This window comes from Phodopus roborovskii, unplaced genomic scaffold (assembly GCF_943737965.1).
Source record: "Phodopus roborovskii unplaced genomic scaffold, PHOROB, whole genome shotgun sequence".
Taxonomy (NCBI): Eukaryota; Metazoa; Chordata; class Mammalia; order Rodentia; family Cricetidae; genus Phodopus; species Phodopus roborovskii.
Genome location: NW_026126469.1, coordinates 14,329,460 through 14,347,392, shown reverse-complemented (window position 1 = coordinate 14,347,392; position 17,933 = coordinate 14,329,460). Strand labels below are relative to the sequence as shown.

The window sequence follows — 17,933 nt, the reverse complement described above, 5'->3', positions numbered from 1 at the left end:
GCTTTTGGGGGGGGGGGGCAGACAAGGCGATTTCAGTCAAGGACACAGGGCAAAAAACTCAAAAGAGGAATGTGAGAAAAAAATTGGGAGGTTGAGTAAGCAAGCCAGTGTTTGACTGGGTGGTGTATTTTGGGGAATCCTTCTGGGATGGGAGCTCATGGGGGGCATAAGGAATGGTCTAGACAAGGAGTGGAATGAGATTGGCCTGAGTGTGGGAGGGCTTGGCTACAAGGATGGGGCAATGCCAGACGACATGGTGCGGTCTGCTAATGTGACTAGAGCCTGTCCTTAGGAAGACCCTTTACAGAGATGCTTTGTGGGGGCGATGGGAGAAGAAAGGCCAGGGAGGAGACATTGCCATTGTCCCTGGTGAGATGTGAGGCCCTAGCCGGTTGGTGACAGGGACACCCAACAACAATGGGATCTGTAGACATTTTCAGAGACAGGATGTCAAATGTTTGACAACTGAATTGATGATCTCCAACTCTGGGATGCCCATCTAATGATGGCTGCTGTACCCTTCTTAGCAGAAACTACTGTCAAGCTAGCTGGGGTTAAATACTTAAGAAGCTTGTGAAGGAGGAGAAAGCTGGTCACACCTGATGCCTTCGTGCAACTGACCTGTCTTGGGTCAGTCTGAAGACCACGGTTAGGTGCTCTCTTGGAGTGGAATGGAAGTGCATTGTTCTTCACCCCAGGTGGGGAGATGATGTTGACCCTGTTGCCTAGAGCTCTGTTCCCTGTTCAAGTGCTGATTTAATCAGGGCATTACTTTTTTTTTCCCCCCATCCACCATCAAGACTGGTACTGGCTAAACAGATATGTTTCATAGTGAACTGAGAAATATGAAACAGGTATAGGAGAATGTCACAACCACTAAAGCTGAGAAGGCGGGATATTGAGGGAACGCCGAGGGATTGGTAGTGGTGGGAGAACAGAAAGTTGTGCTACTATAGAATGGAATGTTCTGTTGAAATCCCGTGCAAGGGTTAATTTTTTTTATTTTATTATTTTATTTTATATAACAAAGTCCAATTAAATGAAAACAAACATTTATTCACAATATTTGGGAATTTGGGCGTCGTTCTTTCCAAACTACTTCCTGCTGGTAAGGGGCGCTGTCATGGGGGATTCGAAGAAGATTCAGATATCCTGGCATTACTTTTAGGTAGGTAAGTTGGTGCAGTGTTTTGGCCATGTAGTGGGCAGACTACAGCTAAGAAGAGCTATGTAATTTTTTTTTTTTTAATTCCTCCTCCCTCTTCTCTCCCTTCTCTTTAACCCTCCCTCTTTCCCTCTCCCCTCCCCCATCTTCTGAGATAGGGCTGACTTCCAACCTAAAAGAGAGGATGGCCTTGAAGTCCTGGTCCCTCCTGTGCCCCCTCTCCTCAGGGCTAAGACGTCCTGTGTGGGCCACCAGGCTCGGCTGATTGCTTCCTCTTATGGGGAGTCTTCTAGGTATTTTTAAGTCTTAATTTATCCCTTTCCTGCTTCGACCCTTTTCTGACCTCATCCCTAGATATTATACTTCTGTACAGAGTAAAGCAGCAAATGGATGGCCATGCTGCCCTTGTCATGGTGAATTGCTGGAAGGTTAGGGTTGCAGTCCGAGGTCATTGTTCTGGCTTCCCTTCTGTCACACAGTTGATGCTAAATTCTGTGTCTGTGCTCATCCAGGGTTTCTTAAGAGTGTTGCCCTTGACTGGCAGCCTCTGCCACCTGGGAAATTACTGAAATGCAAATTATCCACGCCCACCCACCAGGGCAGATAGTAAAGGGGCAGGCCTAGCAAGTCAGATCTTAACAAATTCTCCAGCACAGCCAAGTGCCAGAGCCCATGCAGCTAATGCTAAAAGTCAGTATTGTAATTGACCCAGAGTGTTCTGAATAGTATAATATTTTACAAAGAAATTTCTATATTCTCAGCATCCTCTAGGTTCCAGAACTTTGTAGTGAGAGCTTTATGGAACTTTCAGTCAAGTCTGGCAGGAGCCTCATGACATAGGTGGTATTATCCCTCCCTCCATTTCTTTCTTTCTTTCTTTCTTTTTTTCTTTCTTTCTTTCTTTCTTTCTTTCTTTCTTTTTTTTTTTTTTTAAGAAATGAAGAAACTGAAGTTTGAAAAGCCAGTGGGGATGAGGAGAAGCCAGGGACGTGCTTTGCACCCACTGAGCTGAGTTCAGATCCCTTGCACCCACGAAGGAAGCCCGGTATGGCCCGCACATCTTTACCTCTAGGACTCCGGGGCTGGAGATGGGTCTCGGAAGCTCACCAGTCAGCTGATTGGTTAAGTTCATGGACAGCCAGAGACCCTGGCTCAACATGTTTAAAGTGGAGAGTGAAGGAAAGGACTCCTGACATCTACCGCTGGCCTTCACATGTGCCTGCACACACATGCACCCCCCGACATGCTCCTGTACACACAGGAGTCCACACACACATGCACACACAGTAGCCCACATATATATGCACCTGCACACAGTAGCCCCCACACACATGCACCTCCACACACATGCTCCTCTATACACAGTAGTCCCCTACATATGTACCTGCACTCAGAGACACCTGCACACACATGCTCCTGCACACACAGGAGTCTCCACACACATGCACCACCACACACAGTGGCCCACACACACATGTACCTACACACACAGTAGACCCCCCCACAATGCCATCAAATTGCTTATCCAAATGTTGCAAAGCATATAAATTGTGAGGCTTGTCTCTATTCCTGAATTCAGAACATATGGATGACACCATCTACATTATCCATTGGGCATCTTGGTCTCTTTTCATCCTGAGACTGTGGACTTTTATCAGTGATATGTGATATTCCATTAAAGGTGGGGGTATTGCTACAAACTGCATGAAGGTGTCAGGGATCATCCCCAGCACGTAGCACAGTATCCTGACCCGTTTTCAAAGCATATCGGTAAAATCAGGTGTGGAGTATACAAAATTATGTCAAGCCTTCAGGCATTTTTTTAGGCTTCTCATCTTTGGGTTCAAGCCTGTACAAACTGTAAGGGAAAGTTAGGAAGGGAAGCCCTCCAGTGGAGAGTAGGAAAATCCTCCCTCCAGTGGACAGGAACAAGAACTGTCAGGGTTTTTGCTGGAGGATTTCTCCTCAGGCCTTTTCCTCCCCTTTCAAGACTGAAAATTTTAAGACAAATTTTAATCTCAAAGTTGAAAGCTTTTAATTTTATAAAAAAGTTCAATCTGGGTCATTTCGACACTACTTGGGAATTGGATTTCTGCTTCCCAATTAGAGCAAGCCAGGGTTTATGTCCTTCTGTGACTTCTCACCCTGTAATCATTTTCCTACCTAACTGTAAACTCTAATCTGAATAGACTTTTGAGGGGTACACAGTGTGAATGTGCATGCCATCGTTTAATCGTTTGGGTCAAAATTCAGCTCCTGGGCTGCCAGTAGCTTTGGAAACTGTACCTGTGTGAATGTAGGCCATTCAAACCGTGTTATCTTTGGTTTCAAGGTTGGCGCTGTAATTGTGCCATCACCAGAGGCACTTGATACTCCTTGACCCACCTACAGGGTAGAGTGCTTTGCCAGTTCTCTGTGAGGACTCTCAGCCTAAGCACTCTAGCCATAAGATGAGTTTGCCCCTCTCTGGTTGGTGTTTGAGATGTGAACAGATAACTATCAGAGAAACCTTAGCAAAACACACATCTTCTCTTTTAAAGAAAAATGGATGCTGGGAAAGTCAGAGGTGGGGCAAATATAACATGTTACATTTTTTTTCCTGAAATTTAATCACAGTCTCACTTAAGCTGTGCCTTCCAGAACTCAGAGTGGGCCACTCTGCACTTGCAATAATTCTTAGACTTTTCTGATAGAAAACCCAAAGTCTTGGTTCTGTGTGGTTAAACTTTGATTTAAAATTGAGGGAGAAATAATATCAGTATTGATGGTTTGAAACACACATTTCCTTGAAGGTTATGTTTCTGCCCTTTGATGTGAGACATAGACTCAAAAGTTACACACACACACACACACAAACACATACACACACACACACACACACACACACACACACAGCCTCATAGTGCCTTGTGGATGTGGGTTACAAATCAGGGAATCTGAAACTCTGTTCCCAGCATCTTTGGCTCTGTGTACCTGTGCTCTGTTGCAGTAATAAAACTGGAAGTCAAATTTGACTGCAGTAACCTGACTCATCCATTTTTGTTGTTGTTTTTGAGACGGGATTTCTCTGTGTAACAGCTCTGACTGCCCTGGAACTAGCTCTGTAGACCAGGCTAACCTCAAAATTCACAGAGATTCGCCTGCCTCTGTCTCCCAAGTACTGGGATCCATTCTTTATGTGGACAGCACTAATGTATATTAAGCTTCACTCCCAAGAGTCTAGGATCTGCAGCTAGTTGCAGATTCAGATGACAAGAGTGTTGTCGAAGGGCAGCGGGTGCATGTTCTTCTACTTTCCGAGCTACTGACTGTTTGCATCTAGCTGAAATGGTGACTGTGACTCCTCATCTGCTGTAAGCATCATGAGTGGCTTCTTGCTTTCGTGGGGCAGATGTGAAATTGAGATACTGCAATATATCACCTTCTTCAGATGATCTGCCAGCACAGTTGCACCTCCATAGGGGGTGCAGCTGGTTGTTTTCTGCAAGCATCTTCAAGCTTGTTCCCGATATTAAGCATAATTATCAGATAGCCAATCGTGTCTTGAAAATAATGCTGTGCTTTGCTATCAGTCAGAATGCTGGCACCTTTTCCTGGGACTGCTTACCCTGGGGGCTTGTCTGACTCCCCCACTTCTACCCCCCTCCCATGTAGCTTGTAGATGTGGGTGGATCTGTAGTAACCTGGCTCATTCCAGCTTTATTCAGTGGGAAATCTTGAAGCACCTTAACTCAGTCAGTTTTTCAAATAACAGGACCTTGGGATATTGTTTTGTTTAGTAGGGAATATTAGTATATTGCTAAACGAAAGTAAAGGCAGGGTATTTATTGATAAATCATATGGACAATTGATTAATAGGTATTAATCAATTATTAATACTTAATACTTAAAATTATTAATTACTTAAAAGCAGTGTCCTCCACAGGAGTGATGTGTATTTTGTTGGCACAGTGTATACGTAGTCTAGACATAACTGAAATTCTTTGTTTACCATCTGTGGATGCCCCCCAGTGCCTGTTTTACCTTCGAGCCCATTGTTGCAAAGCACACACTGGCAACTCTGGTAAGAAACCCAGATGACATATCTTTCCTTCCTTCCTTAATATAATGATGGAGACCACGTTAGTTTTGTCTAGCTAGGTCAAAGAGCTAGGTGAATGTGCTTGCCCTGGCTTGCTGCACAGCTGCCAGGAGCCTTTGGTCTTGTGTCTTCATTTGCTTGGTGAGGACCACACTGTTTTCCGTAGGCCCACCTGCAGCACAAGTGGAAAAGGCCCCAGCCAGCCGTGTCATACAACAATAATCCTACTATGACTGACAGAAGCTTGCTTAGAAAATTCATCTCCCCATTTAAGTCACCTGAGCTCCTAAAGTCTTAGCATCATGGACTGCTGCTTCCCTTTCCCCGAGTCTTGTTCTCCTTGGAGTTTGAGCCTTTATTCTTTCTTTTTGTTTTTTTCATTCGCAATGTCAGCAAATGGGAGCTGACAACCCATTTCCTGCAGCAAGGAAGGCTCTATGCCTCGGGAATCCATTGCCTAGTGTGCTGCCTGTCTGGACAGAGCTTCTCTTGGCCTTGGTTCTGTGTTGATGGAGCTGTAGCTCTACACTAGGCTTTTCTTTTTCCAGGTTGTAAAGACCAAGTTACAAATCAGGAGGCAATGGAGCAGTGGTTCTCAACCTTCCCAGTGCTGAGACCCTTTAGTACAGTTCCTCATCTTCTGGTGACCTCCAACACTAACACTATTTTCATTGCTACTTCATAACTGTAACTTACTGCTGTTATGAAACATAATGTAAATATCTGTGTTTTCTCATGGTCTTTAGGCGACCCCAGTGAAAGGGTTGTTTGACCTCCAAGGGGTTCGAGACTAACATGGTTGAAAACCACCGATGCTGATTCTCTGGAAGTGCATAGGTCAAGGATGTTGGTTTTAGTGTGACCTACAGAGGCATTTCCCTCTACAAAACTTCTAGTTACCTCCAGCTTTTCTTTTAGGATTTGATGATTTGGGAGCCCGCTGCACACACTTAGTGAATGGATGGAGCATGGATGCCACCTGTTGGTGGTTCCTGGGAATTCAAATTCTGATCACAGTTTAACCCTGCTGTACTTTCCCTCCTATCTCCTTGCTAGAACTGATGGTTGGGAATGATGCTTTGGAATGTTCTCAAGTGAAAGTTTCATCAGAGAACAAGAGGTGGTATCTCTGTGGCTTTAGATTATTTCATAACCATTCTATTGACAGACTGTGGCTTTCAACTATCTCATAGTTGCTCCATGAATGAGCTTCTCTTGTCCGTCTGCTGCCTTTGCTTGGGGACGTGAATGAGATACAATTTCTTGTAAAGTGTGAAAGTGACAGTATGACTTAACAGATTGACACTGTCATTCTACAGTATTTTACCCATAATTATCTGTAAAGACAGCTTACTCCAGGGTATATGATCTATTTATCTGCTGCACTGTTTGTTAGGAGATACATAGCTTGTCAAACAAAGGGAAAACCAATAGGTTATTGAATAATTAGTAATTTGGTGTGAGAAAAGTCACCAGATAGAGAGATGGAATGCATTTGGAAATTAGTTCACACAATCAGAAAAATGGGGATAGCCAATTCAAGGCGGAAGCTGCCTCCTTTGTCTCCCACACCCTATAATCCTTACTCTCCACCGTTCACTCCATACTTAAGAATGACCCATACCTTAGGCATGCATGACACCCATAGCTAAGGAGGGCATGAACTCCTCATGCTTCAAAAGATCCAGAAAAACCCGAAGTGTCTGTTGACTGGCCAGCAGAATTTGATTATCAACAGGTAGTAAATAACCAGACAAGAAGCAAACTATAAACACGATGAACACACGCTGATCAGAGAGCCTAGTGAACTTTGGGGGCAGTTTTTCTCGGATCTCAATTTATAAGGCCTACGGCAGGGGCGCATTATACATACTAACAGGATATTATAAGTAGCTCATTATTGCTGGCCTGTATGACTGCTGTTATGGTCAGTTGGGCCTGGGGTGTATAAGTTCATTGTGGCAATACTGAGATCAGGGCAGGAAACAGTGGAGCCCTTGAGGCAGAGAGCAAAGTTCTGTGTAAGCAGAAGAGGACAGGAGTTACTGTGTGGCCCTCTAGGAAACTGTGGAAACCAGAATCACACAGAGTCCCACCTCTCCAGCATGGGTAGAGGTGCGCTCTGTACGAGGAATCCTGGACTTTCTGATGGTGATTGGAACAGCAGTGGCACCGGAAGGGGGAAACTGTCACGCGGCAGGAATTGCCTGTCTTGGCTGTAGATGAACTGGGAGCATACTGGGAACACAGCAGGGCACACTCGGTACCTTGTCTTGTCTTTACACATACGTATTGGGGAAAAGGTAAAACCAAGTTAAGTTTATAATAAAGGACTGTTCAGTTTGTTTAGTGTGAGAACACAGAATAGGTATTCTAAGGTCATTATCTATTAGATGTTTTGAAGTGTTTGTGGGTGAAATTACATGACATTTGGACTATTGTAGAAGAAAGAAAGGATAGTAAGTGATATTGGCGAATACGGTTCTTGAAACACTCTTCACCATTGCATGCATTTGAAGTGTCCTAAGTAAACTGATATTAAGGCAGGGTCTTTGACTAGCTAATGGTCCTTTTAATTTTTCTTAGAGGACCTCCTCCCTCTCCCAATCCCAAACTCATGTGACCTGGAACTTAAAGTCCATTGACCCGAGCCTCTCCTGAGCCACAGGACCTCTGCCCAGGCAGCAGGGGATATCGGGGTTCCTGTTCTTTTCTTTCCCATCTCTTCCTGGTGTTTTGTGGCTTGGTTTCCTTAACAGGATTTAGAGGAACCTCATGGGTTTTTTTTTTCTCCTCAGTGAACCTGAGAGGGATTTTGTACTTAAGTGAGACTGTGTTAGATACTGTCCAAGGAGGAACAAGGCTGGGCAGGGCTTCTATGAGGCTAGCGCTTTTCTTAACTGGATGCCCGGTCCAGCTCTTTAACCAGGTAGTGGACATGCAGGGTGGGGGTAGGAGGGATCTGACCCGTTTGCCTCGTATTCTTTATTTTCTCGGCATAGCTAATGTTGTTTTTAAAAGTTGGCTGTAGAAGTAACCCCCTCCCCCACTTTTAGATAGAAAAGCAATCTTCTTCTCACTTTGTCCTCCAGTGTACTGTGGTATCATTTTAAAGGCCTGAACATATGAGTGTCTTATTCCTCTAGGAGAGAGTAATGTTGAAAGTAGTGTGGGAGAGGAGAGTGGGAAATCAACTTGGATTTGAACTCCAACTCCACTCTTCTGACCCGGGACAGTTTCCTCCACGGTCGCTCGCTCATCTTGATTTCCCCAGCTGTAAAGAGGGAACAGCACCTGCTTGAGAGTGTCAAGAGAACCGGTGGAATGAAACAGGGAACGTGTTCAGCCCATGCCTTAGTGCACAGCGGTGCTAGTCCCCGTGGTATCCATCCCGGCCTACATACTTTGGGAACGTGAGCTATACACATTCCGCACCCCATCCCGCCCCTTCTTTGCTCTAGTGCTAAGCGCTCTGTCTTTAAAATTGGCAAGGTAGCTCGGAGGGTGGAGCAACAGCTTGGCTGCAAAATTCAAATGCCAGCCATCCCTAAGCCCACATGAGAGCAGCACAAAGTAGCCAAGCACTTGGTTACGATACTCCCTGGATGTTGCCACCGTTACTGGGGCTGCACTAGGCCAGCAAAGGGCTGTTGGAGGCACATTGTTGTTCGTGTATAGTATCAGGCTCTTGTGTTGGGCAGCTGTCTTGGGAAACATCTCCCCGGACTCCATCACATGCTGTCATTTTTAGTTTTATTCCCTGCTGAACATGATGACTGGTCATCTCTTGAAGAGCACACTGCTTTCATGGTTAGCATTGTTAGAAAATCGTGCCAGGAGAAGATGCATTCCATGTATGGTGGACTTGCTTTTTATCTCCATACCCTCTATATACAAAAGGACAGGTAACACTCGTTTCTCCTTTATTAGCACAATCCATCAGTTATCAAGGAATCCCTAGGCCTTCTTGAATGATCCATTCTCCAGGACAAACATCTTTCCCTCCTTCTCTTTCTCTTGTGTTTTGGCTAAGACCCTTATTAATTTCCTTCCACATTTTTAATCCCAACATATAAGAGTATGTTCATTAAACGTGATTATTTGTGTGTGCTGCTTGTCAGGTATTCCTGTCTCTCTTCCATCCCAGCATGTGGGAAGGGTATATTTTCCTCCCTGCGGTTGGCTGGGACAATGCAGTAGTTTGGGATACTGATTTGTGAGAAATGATGCATGGTTTCTAGCCAAGACTCCCTTCCCTAAGAGCTTTTTCTTACTACAGTAGAGGGGTAAGCGTGCTTCCTCCACTTTTGTCCTGGGTTAAGGAAAGGCAAGCCCTCAGTTTACCCTTAGCAATCCTGTCATGCGAGTGGAAAGTAAAACACTATGTTTCAAGTCTCTGAGATGCTGGGGTTTATTACTTAGCACAGTCTCACCTCTCCTGATGGATACAGCCAGCATCTGGCTTCCTTGCAAAACAATAAGCATTATGCATGAGAGACCATGTCTCTTCACCCTGAGTACCCCGGTGTCTGGGTGTTAAATTTTACATCCCGTGCATGAATAAATGAAACAAGCTTTGAGTCCTTTTTTTTCCCCAATAAGCTCAACTTTCCCATTGCAGAGTGATTAACTAGTTTGTGCACACAACCCCAAATGAGAAAGCAGTGGGAAGCAGCCTCCTGGTTCTTATGCAAAAGCGGCTGGACTGGGCTGACTGAAGTCTGAAGGTCTCTGTGATAAGGTTTTTGACTGTTCTGCATGTGGTCTCAGTCCCACCTTTCTGTTTTAGCATAGTTACTTGGCCCCACAATGGCACTGGCTCTACTTCTGCTGTCTTTGTTCTCAAGGAGTGAGCATTCTTCATTCTTGAACGTGGCTGTGCAAAGCCGAGACTAGAGAGCCTTGCCAGCATGTTCTGAGTTACGGAAGCCATGATCTTTGTGTATCCTCAGAACTGAGCTTAGTGTTCTTACGTGGGAGATGTGTTGCTAGCGTGTGTCTTTGCACAAGTCTGGACTTGGAGGGTACTGACTGACACCCAAACAACTGACCTCTTATTATAAGGTGTATGCTTCGCATTTCACCATGGCTACCTTACAAACTTAGAGTTTTTACTCTGCAATTTTAAGAAAAGAGAGGCATTAGAGTGCTTAATCACAATCATTGTACACCTACAGACCTGAAACCCTCATGCTGTCTACAATAGCTTAGTAGTCCTTGAAAAGGCTACTGACTTTTAGAACTTCAGTTTGAAAGGAAAATAATGAAATAGGCTTCTGATTCCCCTTACCTAGTTGACTTCTTGACAACCAGTACACCATTTTATACATGTATGCCGCCCGCCCTTCATTGATCCGTGGTATAGTTAATGAAGTTTTAAACTGATTGAAACACATGCTACATTGCACAAGCACTTGCCTTCCAATCCCGAAATCTGTTCTAGACATGGGAAAATAAAACCTTGACTACAAGGAGCTACTAGACTTTGCAATTGCATAGCCTTCACTGGCAAAGCCTATTGATAATTTCCATGCCATGTGTGTTTTGTTATTACCTGATTTAGAAATGAGAAAGCACCTCAAAGCTGGCATGTGATGAAAAGGGTTGTCCTTAGTCAAGGTCAAGGCTTCCAAGGAGCTGCTCAAGCTATTTAGCCCACAGATCACAGGGGGACTAGTGGAATCCAGCTTGTCCTCTGCTTGCCAGACTATGTGTCCACCAACATGGTGACCCAAGGACGTGTACTTGTTCCAGGAGAAGTCAAGTTATATCCAAAGGAGAGGCTACAATGTTCATCTCACTTCATCTGATGTTTTGTGCACCTTCAATGTGCGCTTTTGATGGAATGTTTTAATTAGATCTTCAAAACCACCCTTATGGAGTTTGCTGTGCCAGGCTTATAGTTAGGGGGAACGGAAGCACATATAAGTAAAATGAATATGTCTTATATGCTTAGGTGTTTGGTATCAACTCTATGATGATGGTTTATTTATTTGCTTAAATAAGGATTTGGAGGCTCAGGAAGGTTAAATATCTTATAAGGCTCATCTAAATTGTAAATGACAAATCCAGAACACCTTCCCAGTCCTTTTATTCTGGTCCCAGCACTCATGTATATTGATCAGGGTCAAAATGGACAAAGACCAAGGAAGTTCTTTCTTTGGGGGGACATTTTTTAGTTATTCCTACTCTTGTATACGTACTATGGAATAGCCACGACCATTGCCATGGCTCTATTTTTAAATCAAATTTTCAAAGTGTTAAGTAAAACTCCATGCTATTGTCTATGCAATTGTGCAAAGTAAAAATGACCCATTGGCTTGTAAAATCTTACAGTAATGAAATTGTTAATGGTGTCTAGGAGATTGTTGGACAGCCAGATGGTCCCACCAGTGCCCTCTGTGTTTCCAGAATTGTGCAGGCTATTTATTTGGGAATATTAATGACATTTTCAAGGCCAGTTGTGCCCATTCTTTCTTGATAAATGTAGGTAGCTAGATATGATCTGCTACTGGTCCAAGGTCACAGTAAAGCTTCCAGCAACAAAAATACAATGCCATCGCTTTGGCTGGGGAGCCTGGCTGCTTCCTTCCCAAGCCATTTTGCATTCCTATCAAGCTGGGTCCTTGTCACAGAGAGAAGAGTATATATGTGGCGCTCTGACCTCTGCAGCATATATGAGAAGAGGATGATGCTCTTAGTTAGGTCACTAAAGCTGTGTGGAAGAGAGAGAGGGAGGGAGGGAGGAGGGAGGGAGAGAGAGAATATTCAGACAGATGATTTGCTGGATATGATTGAAGGATGCCAAAACCTACAAACTGGGCCATTAAGAAGTCTGTAGATGGTGATGTTCTTAGAAAAAGATAGCCCTGCCCACTTGGGATCTTGGATAAGCTTGACAAAGGCATTTCTTCCTGCAAAGTAAAAGCCATGGTATCTTTACAAAAAGAGAAGGTTGATATTAAAAACACTGTAACAGCTGAGATGGGGTATTTATTGTTGCTAATTTGACTTTCTTCAACCCTATTAAAAGGAAGATAAAGTGCCTCTGTGTGGTGTCTAGTGAAGCCCACACTTGCCTGGGTAGTGTGTAGTGTAGTGTGTGGGGTCCTTAGCCTGTGCTTGCCTGGGTGGGGTGTAACATGACAGCTGGGGGGTTCTCAGAACATTCCAGTATCCACATCCTTGGAGGGAGCAGAGGAAGGGCAGGTAGGAAAGACACAGCTCTGTCCCCAAGTGCTTTTCCTGGAGTCAGCCTCCGTTCTTGAGTTGGACATCTATGATTGAGTTTACCTGCCACACCAAATATAAGAAGAGGAATCATTTGTTCTAGCGTTCAAAGAGTGAGATTTAATAAAACCACCCATTTTTTCTTTAGCAGTGAATTTTGTTCTTTAAAAATTGTTGGTGTATTTATTTATGGAACAGTGTGTTTTAATATGATTTTTTCACTCACACGTAATATATATATATAATATATATGTATGTATGTATGCATGAATGTATGTGTGTATATGTACACACACACACACTATACACTCTTTCCTCACTCTAAATCATGGAGGATTTCTTAAGTGAAACATAAGTTTTGCTTATGTATTATTTTACTCATGTGCTTGTAATGCTGGAAACCAAACCTGGGGCTTTCCACTTGCTTAAGCAAAGCCCTCTACCCCTGAGCTACATCCGTAACTGTCCACTTATTACTGCTAGTGGTAATAGCACAGGAAAGGAGCGGTACCTACCAGCATTGTTTCAAACACTGCCACTAAATCACCCATAGCTGCACACACAGTGGCTTTTGTAACTCCATGCAAGTTCCAAACAGAAAGGCCAGAGGATGTGCTAGAGGCAGGAACACATTGTCCTTTGAAAACCTCTACAGCCACATTGAGACCTTCGGAGTCAGAGAAATGTTGACGCTGGAAGAAGCAGCAAAACACCTTGCCAAAACAGTAGGCTGACTTCACGTGATGGCATCAGCCTGGAGACCAGGGAGACACACACAGAGGGGGTGACATGAGCTATGGGTCAGTTTTGGTGGTGCAAGGTCAAGACGATTTGGAGCATATGGAGTCTCCCAGACTGAATGACTGAGCGTGTGGAGAGCCCATTACTCAAGAGGATGACTAGAGAAGAGGGGCCCTGTTTGATGGTGAAAGGGGTACTACTTTTCATGCTAATGATCTGTCAGTCCTTCCACCTGGGAAAGGGCATGCCCTGAACGGTGTAGTTAGCTGCATCTGTACAGCGCCTGGGATCTGGTTTTGTGTTGGTGCCATTCAGGGAGGTCAGAGTTTTCCCTGCTAACACACATGGCTGTGTGTTTCCTGTAGTAATAGCATTTTCTCTTTTTGTTCCTAGGAATGGTACAAAAGCTAGATCAAAAACTTCCTGTGGCTAATGAGTATCTGTTGCTCTCTGGAGGAGTCCGAGAAGGTGTGGTGGACCTGGACCTAGATGAGCTAAATGTTTATGCCCGCGGCACTGACTACGACATGGATTTTACCCTTCTGGTGCCAGCCCTTAAGCTGCATGACCGTAATCAGCCCGTGACCCTCGATATGCGCCACTCAGCCTTGTGCCACTCCTGGCTGAGCCTTCGGCTCTTTGATGAAGGGACAATCAGTAAATGGAAAGATTGCTGCACAATCGCCGACCACATCAATGGTGCCACCAACTACTTCTTTTCTCCCACCAAAGTGGCTGACTGGTTCTATGACTCCATCAGCATTGTCCTCTCCGAGATACAGAAGAAACCCCAGCGAGGGATGCCAAAGGTGGAAAAGGTCGAGAAAAACGGGACCATCATCTCCATCATCCTGGGCGTGGGGAGCAGTCGCATGTTGTACGATATCGTCCCTGTGGTGTCCTTCAAAGGTTGGCCAGCGGTGGCCCAGAGCTGGCTCATGGAGAACCACTTTTGGGATGGGAAGATCACCGAGGAAGAGGTCATCAGTGGCTTTTATTTGGTGCCAGCTTGCTCCTACAAAGGTAAGAAGGACAACGAATGGCGGCTGTCCTTTGCCAGGAGCGAGGTGCAGTTGAAGAAGTGCATCTCGGGTAGTCTCATGCAAGCCTACCAGGCCTGCAAAGCCATCATCATCAAACTCCTCTCAAGGCCCAAGGCTATCAGCCCCTATCACCTGCGGAGCATGATGCTCTGGGCCTGTGACCGACTCCCGGCCAGCTACCTGGCTCAAGAAGACTATGCCGCCCACTTTTTGCTGGGTCTCATTGACGACCTGCAGCACTGTCTGGTCAACAAGATGTGCCCAAATTATTTCATCCCTCAGTGCAACATGCTGGAGCACCTGTCGGAGGAGACAGTCATGCTCCACGCCCGGAAGCTGTCCTCCGTGCGCTCAGATCCCGCTGAGCACCTGCGCACCGCCATCGAGCACGTGAAGGCAGCCAACCGGCTGACGCTGAAGCTGCAGCGGCGAGGCAGCACCACCAGCATCCCCTCCCCGCAGTCGGATGGAGGGGACCCCAATCAGCCTGATGACCGCCTGGCCAAAAAACTGCAGCAGCTAGTGACTGAGAATCCAGGGAAGTCCATCTCAGTCTTTATTAACCCCGATGACGTCACGAGGCCCCATTTCAGAATCGATGATAAATTTTTCTGAATGATTTGTTGACCTTTTTGGCCCCCTCCTTGGTTCTAAGACTTACATAAGGTGTAGTGTGGTTTGCATTTCTGTCATTCTGTTCTTACATATCCACCTGACACTGGATTTGTTAAGGACACATTTTAAGTGTTCTGCAGGATGGTGCAGGCTCTGAAACAGTATTATTACTATTTCATATTCTGCCCGGTTTTGCTGTTTGTTTTCTAATTATTGTCACATAGTTTTTTGTTTTTTTTTTTTTTTTTTTGTTATTGTTGTTTTTTACGGTGTTCATTTCTAAGGAGAACTTGAGCCATATAGACGACGTTGCCCATGAATCCTCTTTCTTGCTTTCTGTCTCACACCCAGTGTAGATGTGTTGGTGGGTTGGGGCAAATGCGGTTCATTCTTACTGGTCGAACTCTCTTCTGCTTATGTTCTGTTTTTGACCTGGTTCTTCTCCTGGGTTTTCACTGAGATGGGTATCTGAGAGTCCTCAGAACCTGGAGGCCCTGTGCATGCTGGCTGCATTTATTTCTTTGGATCAGCAATCAGAAGAGCTTCCCCTTCCCACCGGATGAAAACTTCAGGAGAGAGAATGATGCACGTTGTGGTTTCCCAGCAACCTCATTGAATGTAATTGTCCTCGAATCAGCAAACATTGGATGGTTTGGAGGGAGGGTTTCATAGCTTTCCAAATAGAATTAAGGTTCCCAAATGTTAGTTTTAGTGTTTGTAATTATTTGAAGCCTTATTTAAATCCTATTAAAGAGCACACCATTCTAATTGTTATTTGCACTAATGAAGTCTTTGCCATTGTCATAGCTGCAATGCGTGTCTCAGTGTACATTAGCATCCTTTCTGGAAATGCTGTCGCTTTTCATTTAGTCCAGCTCTCTTGGTCAATAGAGTGAGTCTCAGCATTTGTCTAGTTCTCCTTTAATTGTGGGTCCTGTTTTGCCCTCTTTGATAGTTCTGGTTCCTGCCTTACTGAGGGAAGTTTTTAAAGCTTTATACCCATTCACTGACTAGCGAAAGCTTGGGAAGATAATACTTGACAGAGTGGGTATCTATGTATTTATTTCTTGGGAGGGGGTTCTAGAGAACTTTCTCTTCTCCTTTCCTTTTTTAATGTCTATTTCTCCTGAGACCTTGTTGGAAACCGATAGGCAGAATTATCCCCCAATTTAAGATACCCTGCCTGTTCAGAACAGGCTTATTGGAGAGCAGGAACCAGGAAATACCTAAGTGGTTGTGTTGGAATAAAGGAGCCCTATCTTCTGACTGAAGTGATTTGCCAGATTTAGGTGCTGTGGGGCATTGGCCCCTGTTTTGGTGTGAACCGAAGGCAGACGGTGGTGCTTGAGTCATTGACAGGCCTGCTGATCTAGATGACCCATGATGTCTGCTAATGGAAAAGTCAAGAAACATGGTGGTTTTGGTTTGGAATGTCCAGACTCATAGGTTGGATGTTGGCCAATTGGAATCAGGCATATGTGGTCTTGGAGTTTTGCATGGGAATTAATGTAATGCTTATAAATCATTCAACAATCTCAAGTCAAACACAACAATAAAAGAGAAACATACTGGCCTTGGAATTTTATTGCCTTTATTGCTTTGTGATCTTAAATTTCTCTCTCTCCTTCCTTGTCCCCACTTCCTTCCGTTTTCACTGTGTAGCCCCTTATTTTTAGCCTGGGGCTCTATATCTTTCGATCAGAGCTATGAGTGCTGGGATTTCAAGTATGTATCACCACACCTAACTTTGAAATGGTCCCCTTCTTAGCAATGCAGTCATGGTCAATAGTCTAGAAGTCTATGTAGTGAGCAGCCTGTGTTCTTTCCTCCCATGGTGTATACGTATCTTCCACACAAAGTTTGACCTCATTAAACAGCTGGTTCCCAGATCCAGATGTGCCTCCTGATTGGAAAAGCCAGTGGATACAAACCCGTATTTCCTAGTCCATAAACATGAATGAGTACCATCCAATCTCACTTAGCACAACTGGGGACATACCCTGTGGAGAGCCAGGACATAAGCACATACTCCTCCTGGATATGGAGGAGGAAGCATTTGGTTTATATTGGTACTGACAACTGTCACCCAGTCATGGCAGCTGCCATCAGATGGCATCGTGGGAATTCAAAATGAAAGCAAGCCCTCAGAACCTTGAGTGCAAGGCCTCTTAGGTGGACTGCCGCATCACCAGTATTTCAGTCAGTTTTGAGTTAAGTTCAGTTCATCACCATTTAATCTAATATGCTAAGTTGAGCCATTTTGGATGGTGTGTCTCTTTCCTTTCAGGGACAGCTATGAAAGATTCATGCCCTTGTGTACATGTATTTAGAGCTGTATATGCTGATTTCAATCATAATATATGTAGTAATTTTTAGCCATTTTGTTATATTGACTAAATTAAAACAAAACTAAATTACAACAATTGATATGGGCAAATATATTCCAGAAGCTATTGCTCTAAAGTCTGCTGTACTGTCAGAACATATCCAGTGCCTCAAGTACAATTAGCTTCATTTTAAATGTGGTGCTTTCAGATAAAATTTCCAAGCACCATAAGGTTCTAGTGCATTAATCCTGATGTTTCCCCTTTTTGCCACATCTGGTCATAGTAGAGAGTACAATATTTAAATTTCACACAGTAATGTGCAAAGACCTTTGGGTGTTGGTAATTTTAGCACCCATTGTTTAATCTTCAGAATTCCTGTCCGGGCCACAAACCTAAGACATTCTGAAGTCAAGGGTACATATATGGGATGTTGCTTAATATCTTCCCCTTAAACATATGCCGTTGAATTTTCACCAGGCTGTCTATCTGCAGCCTGGAAGATTGCTTTGTGTTGTTTGTATTATAAAGTTCCTTAAAGCTAGAGCCGTAATTTTAAAACTACCTGTGGCTGATATATAAATGCAAGGAACAGTTGGTTTCAGATTTAATGCGGTCACTCAAGTTGAAACACTCTAAAAGTAAGACTATTCCTGAAGTTACTGTGCAAATTTTTTAATAGAAAATGTGGAGCCGTAAGGGGTGTAGGTATGAGGACCAAGGAGGAGGCATCC

General features: G+C 44.3%; 1 protein-coding gene across 1 annotated transcript in view; it reads left to right on the top strand.

Annotated features, from left to right (window-relative positions):
• The window catches only part of Mb21d2 (Mab-21 domain containing 2), a 98,570-nt gene extending 82,115 nt beyond the window's left edge, over positions 1-16,455 (top strand). Inside the window, exon 2 of the mRNA XM_051191259.1 lies at positions 13,611-16,455. Within this exon, the coding sequence (XP_051047216.1) occupies positions 13,611-14,875 (1,265 nt within the window). The 3' untranslated portion in view covers positions 14,876-16,455. The remainder of the gene's footprint in view (positions 1-13,610) is intronic.
• Positions 16,456-17,933: the final 1,478 nt, after the last annotated feature.